We start from the raw sequence: 24,527 nt of genomic DNA, 5'->3' as shown, positions 1-24,527 counted from the left end.
ATTCCCAAGGCTTCTGGAATACAGATATGTATTTTGCCCCCTTTTCAATGGAAATTTCATTTATTTCCTTCTTCTTCTTTTTATATTACTTTGTCATTTCTGTGATAATTTTTCAAAGGTTAAGGGAGGATAGTATATTTGCAGCCTTGGGTCTTGAGTGAAAGCAATACAATCTTAAAAAATGATTTTTTAACTAAAGTGTAAAGATATTTGAAGTGACCATCAGGTACCTTAATCTATTAGTGTGTAATGCTTGGTTTAAAGCAGAAACTTACCTTTGTGATTGTTACCTGGTTCTGGTATCAGAATGATTAGATCATTAAGAAGGTTGAGTGGACTGGACATCAAGGATGGCTAGTTCACTTGGGATCCCCATTTAGGGCTATCTACCAGAGTACCTGCATGTGACACCCTACATAACCTGGGCTTCTCACAGTGTGAGGCTAGGTTCCAAGGGGGAGTGTTCTAGGTAAGTATATATCCCACAAGCCAGGAAGCACATGGGATGGTGGGGGCAATGTTACAAGAGATGCCTTAAAACTAGGATGGCATCACTTCTGCCCTATTTTGTTGGTCAAAAAACTCCATGTGCCTTCATCTTTTCAACTTTCAAATGTAATTATCTTTTAAATTTTAAGTAAACACACACATATCAATGAGATTACATAGGTATCATGCTTTCTCCTTTTCCTCATTAATTCTATTAATTCTACTTATTTGTTCTCAGTCCTATTTTTTTCCAAGGTTAACAACACTAGTTTTGAAAGTAATAAAGTCCTATTTTCCAGATATTCTCTCTTAGGAAAACCATCACCTTATCTTGCTTTGCCTTCTCAATTTACCGAACTTCCCAAACAATGTTTTTGAATAATTGGAATGGTTTAGATGATATCAGTAAACTTCTGAATACAATGTCAAGGAAGACAGTTCCTATTGACAAAGAGACCTTCAGCTTCACTGAAAAGCATTCAATTAAATGGAAAACAGATGCTTATTTTTGTCTTATAAACTTCAATGCAGGTTATGTGGTAATTACTTCGAAGAGCAGGGTAACAATTTATGTAATCAGCAGGACCCTATAATTACTAATGCATAATTTCTAAACAGCATTTAGCTAAATGAGGCCCATACATACACTTTGTAATGGAAAAGATGTGTTTGACACCATGCTAAATTAAATTAAAAATTTGCATATTTTCTTTCAGGAAATGCACTAGCTTCCCTCTATTTTGCTTGATTAATCTCAGCCTATTTTGAGTTCCATTAAAGGATCATGGAAATGCTGAATCACTATGATAACTGCATAGGAGAATAAGAACCAAGAGTGAAAAAACACCTCCTTCTTTGTTGTCTAGGATGGCAGAACATCATTCTGAGAGGTGATTTGGAAAGTTAGAGCTAGGCATCTTATTTCTGCTGAGAGCTTGATAAAATGATATGACTTGATCCATAACAAGCAGTTGGCAATAGGAGTAGGAAAGTTTTCACCTAGTTAGTCACAGTGCAATTTCAGAAACATTCTGATAGACAGATCATATAGAGTTAGCATCAGACAAGTCACAGGCTGTTTCAGTGTCAGGGATAGTACATTTTTCTGATATGTTAGAATTTTCATGTATGTTCACATCACTAGTTTTCTGCGATTTCAGGTGAGGCACAAATTTAGATCATCTTCTGGAGTTCATTTAAGCTCTGTACATATTAAGAGATTTAAATGTTAGTGACTTATATTCACTTTCTGAAAGGCTAGTGATAAAAATCACACACCTTGATGAATTCTTACCTACAGTTCCTGGAGTCATGTCAAGAGGGTTGCCAGGCTCCTCCTCAAAGCTCTGGATCTAAGACATCAACATATATTTCTTTAGAGATATTTTCATAATAAATGCATGTCTTGAGTCAATATACAATGAATGTTTACTGGACACTAAAAGTGGGATAATCGTGAGTTCTTGAGCTCAAATAGTTTATAGTTGTCCAGGAGGAAGTAGCAAGGAAAAGGCATCCCTGATGCAGAATCAAAGAACTAAAGGGGTTTAGGAGAGAGAACTATCACTTCACGTGGAAAAATAAATGGTTTCCTGGAAGACTTGCATATTATGCTAGACTTTTTGTTGCAAAGAATATTAAAAATATTTGGCGAAAGTAAGTTAATTATGGTTTGATAAATTTAGGGAGAAAAATACAGTTGTTACAATGGTCCTTAGACAAATCACAGAAAATTTAGTTTCCCAGGTGATGAAAGTACAATTTAGTTTTGAATTTTTAGAAATTAATGAACAATACTCTTAATGAGACTAAAGCTATTTCTAAAACAAAATAATAACTATTACTTTAAAAATAGTAATACAACTTACTACAGAAATGTATCACATAAAAAAGTTTTTAAAAATAAGTAAACAGTTACTGCTACCATAGTAGAATGTTTCTTTATTCTGGATATAGTTAGGTAGCCATGTTTTTTGACTTAAAAATTTGGAAAGGACTTTTCCCATATCATGAAACTTTTTTGAAAGTATCCTTTTTGACAATTGAACAATAGGCCATATTTTAAAGGTACATTAGTTTCTTTAACCATTTTCTCACTGTTGGAGAGTTTTCAAAATTTTTCAATTAAAAAATGCTGAGATGAGTATCATTGCACATAACTCCATTTCTATATGTCATGTTATTTATTTGAAATTGGTGTTTGTTTCATTTGGGATTATTTATTTGGAATTTATGTTGAACACTGAATGGAAAAATATAAACATTCTAAACATTTTGGCACATGTGGCCCCAAACAACCTTTAACATAGGAATAAACAGAACTATGAGTTCATAGCTCAGAAATGTAATAACATATTTGTTTCCACTTTTTAACCCTTCATCTCTTTTCTTCAAAGGCATTACCTTACACTTGTAATCAGACACACTTAACAGGTTTTGGTACCTCAAACCAGTGTGTATCACGTACATTTTCAGGTGTAACTAAGAAAGCTCTTTTCCTGTGATCATTATAGTGAAGAAAAATCCAGTTATTAAAATTTAAGAACATATTTGTCTAATAAAAATATAAGAGAAAAGTCCACCAATTTAAAATGGATGCCAGATGTATTCCTGGACTTTCTAGCTGAGCCAGATTTATTCATTAATAAAAAATAAATAATCCAAACTTTTGAAATATTCTATATCTAATCAAGATTTTATTGACATTATTTAATAATATGGCAAAAGTTGTTACCTGTGACTTCTACAGGATAGGATCCTTTTATGCAAATAGAAGGTAAGCATGAAGATTATGTATCATGGAAACATCCTCCCTTGAGTTTATAATTACACAAATATTAAATTAATTTAATATGTCTGGGAATTCTAAGAGATAGGTGCTGATTCAGTTTCACTAAGAAAAAATTAAACACACAAATCTAGTAATTTTGGCCTTGTAAATCCATGTACAATTTTGTTGGAATCAGTTTTTAGATGTGAGTTTGCCAAATGGAGTCTTTAGGGAAAGCATCAGCAATTGATCTGGAGGCAAAATCTGGCCAATCGTAGCTAGAATTCTGCTAGCTAGATTAGATCATAATACAAATGGCACAAAAATCTGTTGATTGCACACATATTTTCCATTTCTTATAATTGGATTTTTAAAAATGTGCCATTGAAAAATATATATTAAATCTGGCAATGGCTCCTGTTTAAATTCAATCTACCCAAGCTTCATTTACTCATTCATGGATACTGACTGAAACAGATATTTCCTTCATGTTGAGAGTGTAATATATGTGTATACTTTTTTAACAAAAAAATTTAAGTTTCTTATACATTATTTTTAGAGAGCTGTCTTTGCCTTACATATAATCTCTCACATGTGCAAATCCAAGAAAGTTTTAAAGGAACACCAAAAACAAAGCTGAACTATGAAGTTCAACATAATAATTTGTTTTTCTGTTAATGCCAATCTTCAAGTATATTAATATTTTTCATACATTTAATGTTATTTAACTATTTCAACAAATATTCACTGAGTACTGTGTCAAATACATAATTTGAAAAATTTGTGTCTGTATTCCTTCTCTTAAATATAAATATAACCTAATAAATAGGGTTTCCTTGAACATTGCCATTTAAAATATTTGAAAGTTATGTTGAACTAGACCTGACATTCTTTTTTATTTCTTCATGTGGAATTTACTCTTTAGTGATTCCTGTGCTCTTGCATAATTGAGACACACTGGACACTATTTTTCCTCTAAGTCAGCCTTGCTTAAAGTGGAAAAAAACTTAGAGAACAGTAGTCTAGTGAGACTTGTGGATGGGTGGGAGTTTAATGAAATTTCTCTTTTGGATTTCAGCTAAGATAGCAGACTGACTAATGAACTGCATATTGATTTGACAATCGTTAAGAGTCATGGACTATTGATTTGATAAGCAAATACTCTGGCAAGATTGATGTAAAAGAAAACAGTCTATTTTTATACCGCCTCCATTTGTACCCAAATCACGGAATTTAACCAAAAGTCTGTTTCCCTTCCTTTTAAAATTTTATGTTACTATTTTACATTCAATCTTGTGTTTTCAGGTTATACAATTTCTTTATATAAGAGATATGTATACATGATCATTAACACCTAAGGAAATTTTTATATCTTTGTTGGCAGGGAAGGCTACCAGTAGATATATTTACCTGGCTAAATCTTACTCTTCTTTTAAGATTATGGTCAGGTCTTGCTTCCCGTTAACTTTTTGATCCTCTCAGCCCCCTATCTGGCTAAGAATCCCTTTAAATGCTGCCTGAATACCCAATGACATGTCTGCAGAGTGACTTAAGAGTATCTCTTACACCCACCACTGCCCTGCCCACCTTACTGCTTCTGTGCTCTTCCCTGTCACTTCTCTGCTGCCCGCTTCAAGGCAGATTCTGTTACCAATCCTGTGCTGCTCACTTTGTGCCTGGCAGAGGGCGCTCTCAATGGAGAAGGGACTACAAATTGGTACTTGCCGTGCTCTTACATAATTTAGGTAAAAGGGGAGGGGATGTGAGGATTTACTCGTGTTTTGCAATTATGCTTTTGTAACGTGGTTACATAGAGTTGTCAATGAGCTAACTCCAGATCTTAGTTGCCTTTAAAAATAGAGAAATTAGTGGAACTATACATATTAGTGGAATAGAAATAGATATATATAGATATTAAAAATAGAGAAATTAGTGGAACTATACATATTAGTGGAATAGAAATTATAGATATAGATATAGATATAGATATAGATATAGGTAGAGACTGAGCAGTACAGGTGGAAATGTTATTGAAATGAGAGTAAAGATTATCGTGAGTCAAGGTGGGGATGAAAGAGTTGAGGGTGTGAGTGAAATGGGGTCAAGCTGTATACGTTTAAACATGCATGAAGCAAATAAAATACTAAGTCCCTAAAACTAAAAATTAATCCCAAGTTCCCATGGTTCTCTCCAAGGCATTGTGGGTTAAATATTTCGAAGGGACACTCCCTGGTCCTGAGGCTGCTGAGCGTTGGGTGAGGAAGTGGCCATTACTGCAGACACAGCTCTAACACCGAATGCCTTCCCTGCCAAGGCTCTGAGGACGCAGAGGAAGAATTACCCAGGCAAGTTTCATGGAGTGTGAAGAGGCTGACCCGACCTTTAAAGAAGCTGAAACATGGAAAGTTAGAGTCCGAGCAAAGCCTGCGGAGGTGCACTTTGAAACGCCTCGCAAAAACAAAGCCAGAAAAGACTCACAGATCAATTGTGAACGTGAAAAAGAAAATGAGTAGGAGAAAGCCGATTGCACGCTAGGTCATTTCTAAGTGAAGTAACTACAATGACTTTAAATGTCTTACTCTAAGCTGATTTTGGAAAAACAACACATAATGCAGAGGTGTCCAAAGATAGAGTGGACAAACAAGTCCCGGAAGGCAAGGACACTGTGGAGCAGGTTATTCCCTTTAAGAAACCGAGCATGCGGGCACAACACTGACCTCTTCCATTTCAAAGGAGTCTGGTGCTTTACTTGCAAGTCTAGACAAGTGCTTGAGCTGGCTTGTGTGAACTGAGTTTTCCTTCCGAGTTCTGTCTTTGACTGACTCGTTAGACTCACAGTAAGGAGAACCTTGTGTGGCCAGCGTGGATGAACAACGCCACTGCTTGCTCCAAGGTTGAGGAGGGCGACAAGGTTTCAAGCCAGAATGGACAGAATGACGTTCTGCTGAAGGAGACCGGTGACTTTGGCTGTGACTGACTGAGGCTGCTGGTAACTCTGCTCCATAGTCCTGTGCTTTGGTAGAAGGGATGAAAACTCCATCCTTCATCTTGAACGATTCTGATATTTCTGTGCTGTAGTCCCCCCTAATTCTCTGCCTCCAAGCTCTCTGAAAAAGTTTACTCAGTCTTCTTTGACGCTCTTTGACCCCACTCACTGAGGTTCTGTTCATTCTCTGTCCTCCAGCTTTCTCTTCAGCTTTATTCTGCAGAGTGTTAACATTATTCAGCAAAGACGAGAGGGCACTAGTGACATGGTCCAGTACTTCTAACTGTCGGAAACGGCCTGAGGACCACAGGAATGCATAAGTTTTAGACCAAATCTTTTCAATGAATCTGCACGAATGCAATATGTGGGTGTAATAAAAACTGAACAGTTGGCTAGTGTGTGATTTTCAAGAGGGGAGAATTTAAGCTCTTAAAACTCAATTTCTTCAGTATTTTCCTGAGAGGATGCCCCTGTGTGATGGGGAGAGTAATATATTTGAATGTGCATAAATATATAGATCCATATATGGTCATAGTTTTTATGTGTTAATCTCTTAAAAACTATAGACATGTGTGACTCTATATACTTAAGCATATTAAGCTAAATGTAAAAGAATGATCCCATCTTTTTCAATATGTAGTGGTTTAAGATTCTTCCCATAACTTTGGCAGATGGTAGATATCTTATAAACACCTCTACCATCTCCATCACGAGATTTTGGGTGATTGTGACATGTGGCCTTGATGCAAATCCTAGGTCAACTATTAACCTCAAAATATTTGACCCCAGAGTATATGAATTAATATGTATGCAGTGAGTAGTAAGCTCTGTGCTAGACAGAGTCTATGCTCAGTTTTTCACCTAGGGAATCATGACTGTCTTATGTATATCATATCTCATGTCAGCATCAAGACAAAGTTGTAAAAGTATAATGATACATAAATATCATTTGTGAAAATAATAGATATAAATGTGCAAGACTCAGGAAGGAAAAATACAATATTGTTCTCATTCTTTCAAGAGAAGGTAGTCATTAATATGAAAGCCATTTGTCCTTCAAAACAAACTAGTTTAAATTGTAACCCTTTCAGGATGATCTGTCCTCAATCTTCTGCAAATTATGCAAGTACTGACTTAATTAGCCTAGGGGAGAGACCTAATGCACCAAGGTTTAGGGTGGGTACCTTTGCCAGCTTAAAAAATAATGACCAATATTTTTGATATCACAAAGTGATAAAGTCATGGAAACAGCAACTAGTGGGCAAGGATGCTGTCCACTCTGTTGTTCCTCATCTCAGCAAAGCTGCAAACTCTTCTCTGAGCATATCCTTATGCCTACCTGTTTCTTTCCCCTGGAAGGAGTAGATACTGACAATCATCATCCTTGTACTCCAAAATATGTGGTTGCTTTCTCACCCAGGACTGTGTTCTTCATTTCTAACCTATAGGAACTCTTAGGTTTTGGACATTTCAGAATAATTGTGATCACACCCACCCCCCAACATGCATTAGCTGAAACAAAATTTCTTTTGTGACCCAATGGGCATGATGCAATCATAATTTAGCTTTTATTATTGTCTTCTACCCATCCCATAGATGTTTTTTATACCTAGATTAAGATAAAGCCTATCAGTTTAATTGGTTCAATCAATCCAGAGAACACAACAGTCTGAAAGGATTGGTGTGATGTTTTATTTTTGCCTTTGGGTAGATTGAATGGACGAATTGATTCTCATTGTCAAGTTTGAACTTATTGTTTTGACTCTGAATGATGCATAATTATCCATTTTATCTTTTGAGCAGCCTACTAATTTTGTTATTACTTGTTTTATGTTCGACCTTCTCAATTTTCTTCAATCAAAAGTGTATTGGTGAGTGTTAAGTAGCGGAAATCACAGTAGGCTGGGAAATCACAGGATCAGGGACCAATTCCTAGTTCCTCTATAATCCATGTGTCAATTTCATTTGTAAAATGTTTACTTCACAGATCAGCTTGAATACTATTCAAATATTGGAAAGTGTTATTATTCTCCCCAAATAAAGAACTGATCAAAGAACTTACTTTTCTGTTCTGTTTGAGGAGACAACAAAGAGCAAAATTAATTGTTCCTGGAATGTAAAGAAATTTTAAAACACAACACCTTCAGGTTGATGTACTCTTCTTTAAAAATCATTGCTAAGATTTTGAGACCCATTTTATCCACATGAAAAGAACTAAAATGAAAAATCTAGTGATATTTTTGTTCTATATAATTATTTGTGAAAAGCTTTTCATCTCCCTTGACTTACCTTTCACTAAATTTATTTATGTAAAATAATTTATTTTGGAAACAAGAGTTTGTCATTTTCTCATCCAGAATTCCTCCAGACTCTATTCCATGAAGATGTTCTTTGCCACTGCAAGAGGGATTCTACATTTAAATCATCTTGAAAATGCCACACTGCATCTTCTCTAGGAGACTGGAAATACATCTTAGCTTACTGAATGAATCTAATAGCAAGCAAACTTGTTTAACTGCAAGACATATGCCCCCAAATTATTCATATACAGTACATATACCCCAAGTACAACTTTAGTAATGTCCTACAAAAATGATTGCACCAATCATTTGCTGGGTAAATAGAGTCGTATGTATAATAACTGTAAGGACCAGGCCTAATCTACAGTAGAATAATAATTACCAGTTGAAGGTAAAGGTGTAAAACTGTAGTGGTCTATGCTTCACAAATGAAGAAATTAAGATTTTACCTTGTGATTCATGACAAACCTTGCCTGATGGCAATTTTCCTGCCTCCTTGGTGTGTGGCTATAATTATATATTAGTGATGCTCACCAGTACCACCAACTTTTTTCCTTTTGGGAATATGGCTGGTTCCCACACTCTCAACACCTGGGTTATGTGGCCATTTGGCTTGTTGGCCAATGAAACTCGAACAGACCTGATAGGTGTAAGTTATGAGTTGAATGATTTGAGTTGAGTACAGTTCTCCCTTTCTACTCTCCCTGTCATTCATAATAGTGATGTTCCAGATTGGCGGTGGGGGGCAAGTCCTTGAGTGAGGACAATAGGCACAGATCAGTCCTTCTCCCAAAGATACAAGCCAATCCACAGCAGATATGTGATTGAGAAATAAATGCTTTCTCTTTTGAGCTGCTGCAAGAGAGGTGTTGGCTGCAATTGCACACAGTCTACTAGTCCATCCTGCCTCACTCTGTGGCCTACCATTGCCATTGCTGAGATACTTGTTTACATTCCACACTTACCATACAAGTCAGGGTTCTCGAGGTGCATCCGCTGCTTCTGAGCTTCAAGGAAAACACGGATGTCAATCCCTCTGACTGATGAGCCACAGTGAAGGAATCGGTCCGGGATTTGTGAGCAGATGTCTGGCTCATCAGCACCAAACCCTAGATCCAAGAGAATCTCCACAGGATCTTTCTCCCAAAATTGCAGCCATTCAGGAATGCTGCAATAAAAATATGAATATTTTCATCTAATAACAGCTCACTTAAACATAAGCCATTTATTCCTAGTCACCCAGTCTTCCAGAAAATGAGTGAGAGAGGAACCTGAACAGACAGATGGTATATTCATAACAGATCATATATACTTACTTACAGGACTGTCAGTCACCCCACTCAGGGACTGCCTGCCTGTACTTTACATATAATGCAGTGAGTTTATCCATCTGGCTTTTCATTCCCCTCGTGGGCCCATGTTAAATTAGATAGGGCAGGGAGATTGCGGAACAGAAGCCAGAGAGCGAACAATGACAACACCAAGAAGTGGTAATTGATGGCAAGAGAGAAAGCAGAAAAAGAATGCTCGCAGGAGACTCACAGAAGAACACTGCTTCAGTCTGGGTGACTCCTCAGCTGAACAAATCCATCAAAGATATTACTAAATGCAGACTACAAGGACTGATGTTAACAAATAATGATTTTGAGTCCCTAGGTAGGATTAAAATATATTCTGTTTGTTGTTTTTGAAGTTGGCTGAGAAACAAAAAATGTTTTTGTCAAAATGTCCTAGTCCACTTTGGCACTGAAAATGGTAAACATCAGTTAGGTGGAAACTATTTATGCATATAATCCTCTTCCCAATTACTGAACTTCTGAGCCAGAAGTTACAAAAACTGTGGCCTCTCTTGGCCTTCAGAACTTTTGATAAGGTTTAACCAGGGTTTCTTTTTTCGCCTTGGAGTTACTGCTTGCTGTTACTTTACACTTAGCACTAACAAATTTATTTGAGGTAGTTTAGATAATTTTATTGTCATAGCTATCATCTCATGGGCAGGCCCATTCATCACCACCAAACCATCACTTTCACCTTCTAATGTGTCATGAAGATCTGGTGCTTTGACTCCTGATTCAGTCAAGGAAGGAAAGAGGCCAAAAACCCTTGGGGAAGGGCATCATTTTAACCATCAGAACTCACTGGAGAGCTGGAGGTGCCACTTTCTCCATTATGTTAACATAAACACCTTAGTAGAGAAGAAGTTTAAGGGAAAAAATGGTATCTGGTGAGAAATATAAGTTGGACATGAAAGATTTAACTTCTTGTCAACTTCATTATGCAACTTTTTATTCAATCCAACTATACAAATATTTATTGAACATCTGCCATGTTCCAGGCTCCATGAAAGTACCCATGTAACAAAAATGAAAAAAAGATAATCCTTCCCTTCTAAATGGTATAGTCTCATGGCCAATAATATAATTATTGATTGATTTGTCATTAAAATGCTTTCATACAATAGTTAAAATATTAACTTTTAAATACACATTTCATAGTGTAATAAATACATAAATTATTCTCACTTTATTTTTAAAAATGTATAATATTACAAATAAATGTCTCTCCTCTCTTCGAATTACTCTTACTAATCTTGATCCCTTTATTGCTAAATATGTTCATACTTCTGGACATATTACTATATAGCTACATGCATGCTTTGTAGATTACCCTTTTTTGCTTTATAAATAGTAAAACTGTATCTTTCTTCATCTTTATTTTTTCTCTTTAAAATATAACTTGAAGATCTTTCTAATAGGTAGAGCTATGCTCTGCATAAATTAGATATATCTTGTGATTTCTACTTATTTGTTTACCGCTGTATGTAACTTCGTACAACTAATGAGATAGTTGTTCATTTGACTATTTCCCCATTAACAGATTTTTAGACTGCTCCCAATTTCACTGACACTTATCTTTTATTCATTTTCACATCCATTAACCTAACAAATATTTCTCAAGTGCTTATTTATAACTTCATAAAATCTGTTGTTGCGCAGAATCACTTCTCTGAATGAAAAGGGCCAGGAAATCACATACCTTTGTGGTATATTTGCAGTAGAATGGCAAGAATTGAAACTGGTCCCTCTTGACAGTGTAGGAGTTTCTGAAAACTGATGGAGAGATCTACAATGGGACAGGAAATACCAAAGGTGAGATATTGATTTAGAATCCCCAGGAGGCCACTGTCAATCTTTCCCTTTAGTTTCTAACGCCATAATGGACGCACCTTTAAGGAAGAACTTGCAACTGAGGGTCTGTTCCTCCTTTCAGAGTGTTCTGTCACAGAAGGTGTGAGAATTTAAGTGTTAGGTGCCCGCTAGTGCTCGTTATAAAGGTGACAGAATGTCTCACTCTTGACAGATGGCAAATCGTTGGGGGACCTTTCATAAACACAGCTTTGCTAGGCTTTAACTTTGGGGAGGAAGTTAAATTTATGTGATGAAAGAGGTACAGCCAGCAACCACTGAAGCAACTTCACACTAATTCTCTTCACAGAGAATGATTTCAGATTGCATGGCTAATAATCTCTAAGTGCTGTCCCGGGGCTCCTGCGACTACTCAAATGCAGTAGTCAGAACTCTTTTGTTACTAACAGAATGATCATCACTTGATCCAACAGGCCAGTACTGCAGATCATTTGAAAACATTTCCGAAGAGATTGGAACTCTATTATAATATAGTTCAGTTCTACACAGCTCATCTATATCATAGATCATACCTAGCACCATCAAGTAAAATAGACAATTGATGTAAAATTGAAATGTATCCAAGAATACAATACAGATATCAATGTTTCTAAAGACATCAAAGATATCTTACTTGGGCTGCCAAATTTGTCTAAGTCCTATCCACGTTTAGTAAGAATGACTAAACCCCATGTTTTTCCTTTTTAATTGCATCTTTTTGCTAATGCTGAGAAAAAAACAAGTTTCTTAGGTTTAAAAGAATATTGAACTTGTTGGGGTCCTTGAGTACAGGCAGAAAACATTCTTTCATTTACTGCCTCATCTCAGTTTATTTATCAGCCCCCCATGACTTAGTTTTCATCTTGGGTTTAAAGGATACACCTTATTTTGTAATGTTCAGCAGAGCTACCCAGAAGCAGCCCTGGCCTTGGATCCAGTAGAGTCCATGTGCAGTCACTGTGCTAATAAAGCCAGGGCACATGAGCTGGCCATTGAACCAGCTCTCAAATTTCCTCTTTGAGAAAGGAAGAGAGTTGTGTGGGAGATTCTTATGGTTACTTATAGTTTCATAGCAGGAAAAAGAAAAAAAAAAACCAGTCCATTAAGGGAAAAGGGCAAAGAAAAACAGCACCTCAGTTGTGAAATGGTAGGAGTAAGAGGGCCACAGTGATGCATATCCAGTTTTCAGGTAGTTGGCATTATCCAGAAAATGCAAGGAAGACATAAGTATAGGAAGCAAAGTTCTTAACCTTGAAGCTTTCATAGTTTATATTAAGCTACCTTGTGCCTCAGAATCCTCTGAAGAATTTGCAAACTAAACTCTGAACTTGAGAATTTGCTTTTCTCTTAGGTCCATAGGTGATGCTGCTGCTGTAGGGAACTACACATTGAGACCTAGTCTCTTCTCATCCTAAGAGACCCAAGCTTTCTATCTAACTTTGGAAATTATATGTATTATTATTCCATAAACAGAATGATGATTAATAACATTGGCAACATGAAAACATGAATGGAATGGTTTTATGAACAGATACTTATAGACAGTTGCATTATAGTAGAATGACATTTATGCATAGGTTCTACTTAATTATCCCCTGAGTCAGCATTTGTTGAATTAATTTTACTACCCCTTTATAACTTCTAAGGTACCTTTGTCTCTCAAGGCTAATGAAATGTCATAGTCATTGGAGCTAAACTAGTGATCTTTCATTAGATCCCCAGACCTATGGTATTATTAAGATACAGTTCTACTTTATTTATCATAGATATGGCTATAAAATGTTGGAGTGAAATCACTCTGATTCTGCTACCTACCTCATGTAGTCTTTCACAGTCATTTGAACCATTCCTTGTTCATGCAAAGAAACTGCAACAACAAAAAGAGTAGAGGCGAACTTAATTTCCTTTTATGTTATGGAAGATTTTCTCATTTCCAATGTGGCCAATATTGGACTGAATTTCCATATCCAAAGTTGTATAGGCAAAAAATACAAGGCATCTCTGTGGTGAGCAAGACAGAGTATAATGGATGCCTAAACTGTGCTGCAAGTACTTGAAGAAATGTACATGTTCCACAGGGAGGGAAGTCAGTAGCAAACAGAGGTGTCCACAGGGTTTCATGGAGGAAATGGTATTTTTTCTGAAGTTTGAAGAATGAGAAGAGTTTCATGAATGGAAAGGATGTATTGCCAATAAAGGTGAGAAAAAACAGTGTCTGTAGTATGTGTGGACAGTACTGGGGCTGGTGTGATAGGAACACATGCAGAGTACCTACATAAGGCCCACTGAGGAGCAGTGATGGTACAGAAGAAAGGAGATCAACATGAAAGAATGCTTTCTGGGCACCTTCCATTTATTTTTATTATCCAATCCTTCTGACAGCCTTATAATCGAGGACCTAGCCTCATTTCTCAGGTAAGAAAAATGAGACTCACAGAAATACAGTAATGAACCCTTAATCATAGAGTCAAAAACAGCTGATAGAGAAATTTATTACTATCTTTATTATTGATCCTAACCATGAAACTATTTAGTTGTAACTTTGTACAAGGCAATGTGCTAAGCGAGTTATATGCATAGTATCTTTTAATTCACATGAAACAGTGAAATGGGTACTATCAATTCTCATTTAGTAAGGGGAAAATTGAGGCTCAGAGAGGGTAAAGAAATTCTTGTGGGTAATAAGATGCCACAGCTTATTTTAGTTTGTTGTTGGTGGTGTTTATTTCTTTTCCAAACACCACACTGCCAACAGAATGTCTTGTAGTTTATTTGAAAGTCAGAAAGAGGAGTTTTATGTATGTGTCAAGGCAAGATTTTTGTTTTTAGGTTCTTGAGCAAAGAACTAAAGATGAGAGAGAAGATGTCAAAGATCCATTTGCCTGGTAGAAGAGCTGGGGACAGAATGTCTGAGAATAAGCATGAAGTGGAAGTCTCAGTGGGGTCCCTGGTGGTACTCAGACACTGTCGTGATGTAATGTGTGGCTGATATCCACAAATTTCCCAGAAGGCTCACCAGTCTTCTCAATTTCTTTCAGTCGTGCTATTCCTGGGTACAAATGTGTAACATGTTTAAAACTGGGAAGTGTTTGTCATCTTTGTGCTTATTCAAGAACATAAAGTTTTTCACCACAAGAAAGGTTTTGGTGAAATACTAGCTGTACAAACCTGAGTAACGGAAACAGGAAAGAATGCTGAAAATAATAAAGCATTGTAATTGGGAATCTAGAATTCTTGTCTCGGTAAAGAATCTATACATAGATCTCAAATTATCTATAAACTTCTCTGTGTGTGAAATCTGGAGGTAGCGAAAGGACTATTTATGATTTTGAACAAATTTTTAAAAGCTTGAATTACTTTTCTAAGGAAAAGGAACACTGGTCTAGAAAGATAAAGACCTGAGATATATTATTGAGATGTGAATTCTTATCTAAGACCAGAATACACAACTACAATTTAAAGAGGGGATGAGAAAATAGTGTCTGTCTACCCAACAAAACAAGTTGAACTATTACCGTAAGAGTCAGACAGGGTGAGAAACATTCGTCTATTTCAAAGGTTGAAACACACAGTGATGATATACAAGTCTATGCTTTATTCTCAACTCTGTTCCCACAGTGGATAGCGTTAATCAATTATATGACTTTCTCTTTGAGTCCAGATAGTTTTTCAGAATCTTCAGGAAATGCATCAACATCTGATTGGGATTATCTCATAATATGATGTGTATCTGTCTTCCTTTGCTTAGAATAAACTTCATGTGTATTTAAAGAAATGCAATAATAGGACATGTATATAAATTTCAAAGGTCCATAACTTGAAGAAAATATGTAACTGCTTCTTAAAACATTTCAGGGAATGTTTTCTTCCATTTTATTCTTCCTTTACTGTGTGAGGCACCTCCAAGAGTCAGAATTCGAAAAATTCATAAATGATGAATTGCTAGACACAATGACACAATTCTCTCTCTCTTATCCAGGCAGGCACTGTAGCACTTGTTTACAAGTTTCTATTCACTATTAGCCTCAGAGCTTCTCAAACTTGTAAAACCACCACAACTGATTCAAGTTGTCACGTGAAAAAAAGTCTATCAACCAACTTATTAATGTTGTAGGTGCAAAAACAGTTCAACTTTCAGGCAAGCATGTTGTAAAGATTTGATACCAAAATGAATCAAGTAATAAATTGCCCAAATGAAAGTTAAAATAAATATTTAATATTGCAAGCCATTTTCCTCATTACTTTCTGCCAGTATTTCTGTAAGCACTACCTCTGTGTGCTGATTTGCCTGTAACTCACAAGTAAACCTCCATTTGTGCCTCATCTAGAGAATTCTGGAAAGTTTCTGAGCACTTCTCATCTAAAATATTACACCTTTTAAAAACATTTGCACGCATACTCTGACAGTGCTTGTGCTTTTGTCATGGCCTCAGTCTTTTGTTATTTTCTCCTGTTGTCATGGGTTTCCTAGAAAATATGACAGAATGTGCATGTATGGTCTAGGATCTGACACCGAGGCCACAAGTAAACTACAGACACTGCTGGAGAAAGAGATCCATTTTCAGATATTGGTGAGAAGAGGTAGCTTAGTCTTGGTGCATTTTCAAAAGCCCTGGCTTTTCAGAAAATCTAGCCATTCAGAAAAATGTAGTCATTTAGAATCTGGAGCCCTTCACGCAGGGTTTTTGCATGGAATCTCAGTATCCACACAGATATACTAGCCATGCTCCATGGACCATACCTCTCTCCCCTGCCATCATTGATGGTTACAGTCTGGTTGTCAGAAAACCAAAAGCAACCTCCAAGAGGAAAGAAGTTCCTAAAGGTGGCACGTTTTCATCTGCAAAAGGCTTCAGCTTGGTCACAGCAGGAAGGTTTCTGGTCTGATGGCACATATGCATGCCTTTCAGTTTTAGCTCCAGCTGGGAGAAGGACCTCCTACCTCCCACCATACAACTAGCACCCTGTGAGCCCCAGCCATCACCAACATTTGGGGGATGACAGCATCTATCCCTGCCTGAGGCCTATGCTCACTTAGGTACAGATACAGCTTTTGCATTCTTGCCTAGACTCCTTGTACTCTCTCTTCTTGATCTTGTTGAATCTATCTACAGCCAATGCTTTCAGACATTGGCCTCTCTGCTGCCAAGATTAGATTTTGGAGGGAAACATGCCAAAGAAAATTAATATAAAATTTTTAAGCTCATAAGATAGCCCTGATTTTTCAAATTGTGATACAATTATTTTTAAATTAATTAGGTTCACTTCCTAATTTCCATTTTACATTCCCAGGCTCTCTTGGTCTTTGGAGACCAAGTGCTATTTTCACAGCAGTGCCGTGTGAGTTGACTTCTTGATTCTCGTGGAAACAGCAATTGGACTTTGCAGCATTTGGACACAGGCAGGTCAAAGTCTTTCACGGGGCAGTGGGAAATGATTATCCCTTGTCTGTTGGGGGTTTATTTTTCTTTCCATTTTGCTAATTTGTAAGATAAACTTCCTAGAGCCCAACGATGGGCTTGTCAGGGTCAGGTCCTGTTTCCCTTGGCCAGTTTTCAACAATGAACTTGAACAGAGAGGCCCAAGCTGGTGGCCTGTGATATGCCATTTCTCACAGGGACCGGGATTCCCAGACTTTCTTTAAAATGTGGAAGAGCCAGTGGCAATGCCCTGGTGTCTACAGGGCTGCAATCTTCTCTCCAATTTTTTTCCATTTCTGTGCTGCCAGATTCATTCATTAGCAATCACCTGCCTGGTTCCTAGAAGCATTTGAATCTGTACCTCTGATGACAGCAAGACTGATGTATAGGAAATACCATCACAGGACAGACAAACTGCTGCTGTTACCCCAGATTTCCTTAGGCTCTGCAGGCATCAGGCTTGGGGCTGCCTCAGGCAGAAGGTGGAACCCTTATAACAGACCTTTACCCACCTTAGAAAACTCCCTACTAGCTTGGCCTTCTTTATTTCCACAGTTGCTTCTGTACCTACTTTTAAAATTTTTCTCCACCTCTTTTTCTTTTCAGGATACCCTGTTAGGCTTTAAAAATCAGATTGTATTTTCTGGAAGGAAAAGGAAAAAAGCAAAGTAAGTCCTTCTATCCTTGCACTTTCTAAGCATCGTTTTTTGGGGAAATTAAAGTGAGGAAAAAAGCCCTTGCTCTACTGAATACATCCCATTCCATGGGATGAAATTCCAGTTCTGATTCCCTTCTAGATACTTGAGTCTACAGCCGCCCTCCCTACTGTTAGGTGGACTTCTGCCATCTGAAGCAGCAGATACCACACTTAACCCTGCAAAATGTATTACTGGAGAAGATGTAGTTAGATATGCAGAAGGCACTAATTAGCACCTTTATTGGCTTAGAAAGCATTTTTTATTTTGGTTTTCCTAAGCATTTCTGACTGATTCATGGAAGACATTTGGTTCTTTGGAATATCATCCAATAGACTAATCAAATTACATTTTCACAGGGCTCTAAAATAATAGCATTCTGCCGTTTTCTGCACATTTAACTCCTGCATGACCAGGATGCTTAGTAGAGGTAGTCAGCAGTGTGTGTTTGTTGCATACAATAAATCATTAATCCATGTTCTTACACACACACATGAGAGAGAGAGAGAGAGAGAGAGAGAGAGAGAGAGAGAGAGAGAGAGACAGAGAGACGCTCACATTTTGCTTAACACTTGTGCCTAAAGACCTAAGGCTAATTGGAAAACTTGGCTCTTCTTCCCCTCTTCCCAGATCCATGGAAGGTCCAGGTGGCGTGAATTCTCCTTCTCCAGAGTCCTGCTGGCCCTGCTTCATCAGTCCTTAGTCCATAATAATTTCTCCCCAACATGTGCTGTGCCCCCTCTCTTCACTGTCCGGATGAACACTAGAATTTGACATTTACCTCTTCACTGCAGTGACTTCAAGACTCGCTAAAATAGAAAGAGCAAAGGTGTAATGCAGGTTCTTCTATTCCCCAGCCCTGTACTTACAGCAGTTACCACTAATTGTTATCATCAATTATTCATGCCCCCCTTTCAGATAGAGAGACAAGTCATCAGACTCATATTTATCCCAGACCCCAGTTACAATTTCACATGTCTTTTAACTAGAATCTGAATTGAGATTGCTGGGCCATCCCATTCCTGTGCCATCAAACATGAGTCCCTCTTTCTGGATCTTCAGACATTTGCAATCTGAGCACACCCTGAAAGAAAAAAGTTCCAATCTTGCTTCCTAGCAGAAAACCATCTTTTCACTCTAGTCACTTTCCAGTGCTCTTCCACATACATTTAATTTTATTTTCACTTCTGTGCTTTTGTTCAAATTCCTATGACTCCCACCAGATTACCTTCTTGCTTTGCCTTTTTGCTTTTTAAAATCATATCTTTGATTGATCAGCTCAGGTCTCATCTCTTCAGAGAAGATTTCAAATCTGACAACAGCAACTTCACTAGCTTTGGGGGCAATTGGATGATGTAGAGATAGTTCCTATCCTAGAAATCCCTGTAAGGATTACAATTTTGTCAAGAAGAAGCATTGTATCCGTAGTAACTTGAAGCAGCACAGACCAAGTGCAGCATGGAGAGAATCAAGAAAAGATTTTTGTATTTGTTCAGAAAAGAAATTGTCAGAAGTCAGGAAGGCCCTGATACAGACTACAGAACTTAGGGTCAGGCCTCTAAAGTAGGACAAGAGGTGATCAGAATAAGAAAGATTTAAAATAGGAGAAGTTGGATGAAGAAAGATGAAGAAAAAAGAATGTAATGAGAAGAGCTAGTTAAGCTCTCAACTAATTACTTCTGCTAAACCCGTGTTTCTAAATGAGGTCTCATTCTTGTGTTCTGGGTGGAAACGTGACAGGAGAGGGGGTGACACTACTCACTCGAAGTGAAATTCATTCCTAAGGCTGGCCTCCTTACTGATCTCTCTGAGGCTTGGCACAGAGCAGGGAGATGCTGATTTGCATTAGGGCGGGCTCTAAATCCAATGATGGGTATCTTTACAAGAAGAAGAGATGTCACACAGGAAGAGGAGACCACAGGAAGACAGAATCATAGGCTGAAAGATACAGCTACACATCAGAGAATGTCGCGGAGCCATCAGAAGCTGGGCAGCTGGCTTGGCTGACACCTTGAAATTGGATTTCTAGCCTCCAAAGTCTATGAGAGAATGAATTTCTGTTTTTTAAACTGACAAGTATACAATAATTTGTTATGTTTATCACAAAAAAAGAATGCTCATTTACTCTACATCCTTTGAGAATTTTACAAGTTTTAACAGGACTATTTCTCTAGTTATGACTACTTTTATTCCTCTTCTGTAGTGTTTTTTTTTTCTTTTCCCCCAAGTTTTCTCCTGACGTTCTCCTCACGATCTTCAGATCACCACTTTCCGGTGCTCGAGCATCCACGCTTTCCATTGTGACCCTGGGCTTCCCTGAGCTCAGAGTGCATCTCTGCCTTTGCAATTGCACCCAGGACACAGAGAGGCCCATGGAAGCCTGGATTTCCAGCATCTCCATCTGCCTTGAAGCAGCTGTGACTTCAAATCACAGAATTTCCCACTCTGTGCCTCAGATTCTTTACCTGCAAACCAGAAATGAGAGCTGAGCATGTGTCCACGTAGGTCACTGAGTTTCACATTTGATCGATGAGCAAGGGCCTTGTGTAAAAGCAAAGGTTCGACTGAATTTGCAAGAAGCTATTCCATTATTATTAAAAGCCTTCCTGAAGATGAAAGAGCTGCCAAATGGAAGCTGTGGCTCTCTGAGTTCAGAGCCGTGTTTGTGGACGACCCTGTTTCCTTCAGGTTGTTACCTCCTGTCTCTGACTTCGCAGTGCATGACTTGGTTCACGTGAGAATCATGTGTCTGCAATTTATGGGGTGTGAGGATATTAATACAGCTATAAAATACCTAAATGAGGGCTAGGCCTCTCACCACGACCCAGGCAAGGTCAATGTCTGGGCGCTATGGAATACTGCCTGTGTTTCTTAGGTTTTTGTGTTCTTTGAGTCCAGACTACTATGAACAGAGAGCTTGTTCAATTTGATTTATTGGGAAAAAAAACCTTAGAAATTTTGGGAACATGGAACTTCATATTAAAAAAAAAAAAGCAGCTCGATGAAAGAGATATCCAAGTAGAAATTTCCAAATTCAAGTTTGTGGCTTTTTTTTTTGTTTTGTTTTGTTTTGTACTGGGCAATCAAACTCGGGACCTTATGCCTGTGAAGCAGACGGCAGAACCACTGAGTTAAATCCCTGGCCCCAAATTCCCAAATTTAAATAAACTTTTGTAGACAAGTCAGTCTTCACTTAAGATGGCAGTGAAAGGAGTAAAAGAATTAAAGCCAGCAAAGTAAGTTACTACTAGACTAATAATTTTTTCTTCTTAATCATTAAGCTTTTTATTTACATAATTTTCCTATATATATTCTTTACTGCACTTAGTCAATTTTAAAACATACTTTTCTCACATTTTAACATCTATGAAATCAAGATGTGTTCTATAGTAAATGCTGCTTTTCATTTATAATCACCATGGTTCATTTTCTCTGAGTGTACTTTTAAAATAAGTACATTTTATAATTTAGAAATCATAGATTCTAAGAAATACAGCATTTCATTTAATAAATATGGAATCTAGGGCCAGGGCTTTAGCTCAGTGGTGCTGACACCTGCCTCATAAGTGCAAGGTCCTGAATTAGATCCACAGTACCAAAAAATAAGAAATAAAACATAGACATAAATAAGGAATCCATGAGACCTGCAATTATTATTTTTTCCTTTTTAGAATGCTCTAATCAAAACTCAGAGAAACAAGTGTAATACATTTTTCTGCCTCAGAAATATTTCCACTGTTTGTTTTAGGGTTCAATCATTTGTTCTTCTCTAGAACAAATGTATCGTTAGAAAGAGATAATAAAAGTATGATTTTGAGATGAAAAATAGAGAAATTAGAATTGGAAGTAAAAGCACAATGCAGTATGAGGGAAAATTAAACAGTTTCATTTCCAGAGTTACATCTTTGCAAGTGTATTCTTAGAACCCAGTGATTTCCCTGCTGCAATCTGACTGCTGCAAGTGGACGGTATGACAACAGCCTAGGTTTCAGCCCCTATCCTGCTGTTGCGGATGCACCTATCTTTTCAGAGCCTCAGTTTTATAAGTCAGACAAAAGGACTGAAGTCTGATCTAGTCCTGGGAGCCTCTGATACTTCTCATTTTAGGAAGATGCATCTGAGTTCTCTCCCTGACATTCTTTCCATGAACCTTCAGATCACCGGTTTTCGGCGCTCAAGCACCCAGCACATTTTCCCACACATATATCTCAACTCAACTCTAGGAAGCACAACTGCTTCCGTGTTCTTTTCTCTTACCAGTGTGGTTGATGACTTGCTGAAAGTTTTCATGTACAGAGACACTATAAAAGAAAAAAAATGTGAGTCAAACCATGGGTTTACATAAATTGCACTAAATTAGTTTTAAGTTAAACTGATGAGTGCAGGAGCAGAGCTAGTTTATTAAGAGAGCACTTTTGGAAACCAATGAATAGTCAGGCATTAAAGTAACTTTGTACTTTGTACTTTTAAATTGATGTATAGCTTTAGGTATATAATTATATTAAAATTCCTGTATATCCCACCTTGATCATCTGGGTGCATTGTTGTCCTACATCTTTACAAAAGAAATGTATAAAGCACAGAGAAACACTTACAAAAATCCAGAGTTCAGCCACTGCTGGATACTTTCCTGCTTGGAATCTTCTATAGATGATAAAGAAACAGACCAGTTAGTCAAAGCACAGCCAACTAAAATAACTTCACTAGCATTCAGCCACCACTCAGTAGCTCTATTTGCTACATATTTAGTCACATGTTTCTATAAGCATATTCATTTTTCCCTAAAGGCCCAACCTCCTGTTTTCTAAAATCAGCCATTCCTGAGGATGTAGTATAAACTTACTGAAAGACTATAACTCAAAAAAGAAAGGATGAGAAAGAAAGAGAGGAAGAGAGGGAGAGAGAGAGAATGTTAAAGAGGAGAAAAATCAGTTCAGAGTAAGAGATGTTAGAATAATTTTTAAATTACCTGGTGTGCATACAAGGGTGAAAAAGCATTTGAGACTTTTGTCTTTCTCTTGTTGGGTATAAATCACCACAGAGCCTCTCCTTATTGAATCAGGACATTTACCTAAGGCAGCCAGCCAATGATGTTTATTTGCAAGGACTCTCTGCCAGGTTAGAAACCAAATTTGCATTCATTCCAGGGACAAATTGCACTAGAGTTCCTGGTTTGCCAAAGGCACCCTGTGCTAAAAAGGCACCAGTCTTTTAAGGTAGATCTTTAGCACTGGCTCAACAAATAGACAGTAGGCAAAATGGGAGGATGTAAAGGCAACATTTCCTATGAAATATTTGTTTACATTCAGGTTAGCTACCATCTACCCTTGGCTAATAATCTATGACTTAAACCTACCAAGCAGTGGGATGCCTGCATTATCTGCTCTCAAGGTGTCAGGTGAACCAAGAATGCCAGTGGGCCTGGGAGTTGCAGATTGTTCTTTCAATCAAGAAACCATGAAAGGGTAGAATGAATTGGATGAGGGACAAAGAAGAATAACATCTTAGTATTTTCTTACTTATTACTCTTTAAATTATTAAAATTACTGTCAATGCTACCTACAAGATCCTAAGACTCTTCAGAAACATGATATCCTGAAAAAAAGTTTTGTGTCCCAGAGAATGGATCCATACAGCTTCCAAGCCTTGGGGACTTAAAATGGGTGGCTGTTGGAATGGAAAGGAAGCGGAGTTCATTCCTTAGTCACTCTACTTCTGTTGAGAAGGTCTGTATTCTGAGTGTTTGTGCAAAGTCAGAAGTGTCAATTCATAGAACTTTCTTTGAAGCAAATTCATCTGCCCCCTAGCTGACAGCCTCACATTCCTCATTACCCACAAATTTTGCTTTTTCTAATATTCCCAGGGGTCCTTCTTACCCAGCAGGGGGATGGTGGCAGTTTGGCTTTCCTCCTTGGGATCAGCATACAGCTGTTCATCCAGAGGAGCCCATGCTTTCTTGGTGTACCTCAGGATGTTCCTCTTGACCTTCTCCTGGCCTTCTTGAGGGTTGTCAGATCCTTGCAACTTCTCTGCCATCATTAGGGAGTAATTCTGCAAACTAACTCAGATGGCATATACAAGCAAATCCCACAGTGAGCTCAGCTCTCATGCTTGGCTCAATGAGAGGGAAACCAGGATGCTGAGGGTCAAATGAATGACTCTCGCTTCACTGTCTTCTATAAGCTCCGCTCGCCTGGTGGTCTGTAATGTGGATAGAAAACAAAGAAATTACACTTGAGGACACATCCAGTAAACATCCTTCAAAGTTATCCAACAGTTGCATCTCTAAAAATGTTTGTATGCAGAGAGGGTGTGGACTTGTCTGGGTCTCGCCTCTGCAACTTCTTAAGTGACCTTGAGTAAACGGCACAACCTCTGTGCAACCTCTTAGTTTTAAATTGAGAACAAATTATACTGAATGGTAATAACCATTAGCTGTAGTAGAATATTTATTATGTGGTACATTCTTTTTTAATTTTTATTTTTGTTTGTGCACGTTTTCAGTACATAATGAATGATTAAACTCTTGTGGGGAGTTGGTACAAGTACATAATACACCTTAATTCTTTTTTTCACCTTTTCTCCTTCCCTCTCTATCTTGGTTCCCTTCCCTTTTGCAAAACATCAATCTCCTTATTCCTATTATCTATCTTTTATTTTGCTCTTAAATTATTTATGCTTT

The 24,527-nt window shown here is 37.6% G+C and overlaps 1 protein-coding gene across 4 annotated transcripts in view; it reads right to left on the bottom strand.

Annotated features, from left to right (window-relative positions):
- Itprid1 (ITPR interacting domain containing 1) overlaps positions 1–23,908 on the bottom strand; it is an 87,571-nt gene extending 63,663 nt beyond the window's left edge. The window contains exons 1-9 of one of the 4 annotated variants that reach the window (XM_033757609.1): positions 22,689–22,710; positions 22,441–22,489; positions 22,103–22,146; positions 17,663–17,793; positions 13,546–13,597; positions 11,582–11,668; positions 9,511–9,713; positions 5,977–6,542; positions 1,784–1,841 (exon numbers count right to left, since the gene is read on the bottom strand). In XM_033757609.1, the coding sequence (XP_033613500.1) occupies positions 1,784–1,841; positions 5,977–6,542; positions 9,511–9,713; positions 11,582–11,668; positions 13,546–13,577 (946 nt within the window). In that variant the 5' untranslated portion in view covers positions 13,578–13,597; positions 17,663–17,793; positions 22,103–22,146; positions 22,441–22,489; positions 22,689–22,710. Of the gene's footprint in view, positions 1–1,783; positions 1,842–5,976; positions 6,543–7,584; positions 8,301–9,510; positions 9,714–11,581; positions 11,669–13,545; positions 13,598–17,662; positions 17,794–22,102; positions 22,147–22,440; positions 22,490–22,688; positions 22,711–23,721 lie in introns of those variants that run through there. The other 3 variants (XM_033757613.1, XM_033757608.1, XM_033757612.1) reach the window with 3 other exon arrangements.
- Positions 23,909–24,527: the final 619 nt, after the last annotated feature.

Source organism: Fukomys damarensis, unplaced genomic scaffold (assembly GCF_012274545.1).
Source record: "Fukomys damarensis isolate Sample0158 unplaced genomic scaffold, DMR_v1.0_HiC HiC_scaffold_4, whole genome shotgun sequence".
Taxonomy (NCBI): domain Eukaryota; kingdom Metazoa; phylum Chordata; class Mammalia; order Rodentia; family Bathyergidae; genus Fukomys; species Fukomys damarensis.
This window is presented reverse-complemented; position numbering and strand designations above follow the sequence as displayed.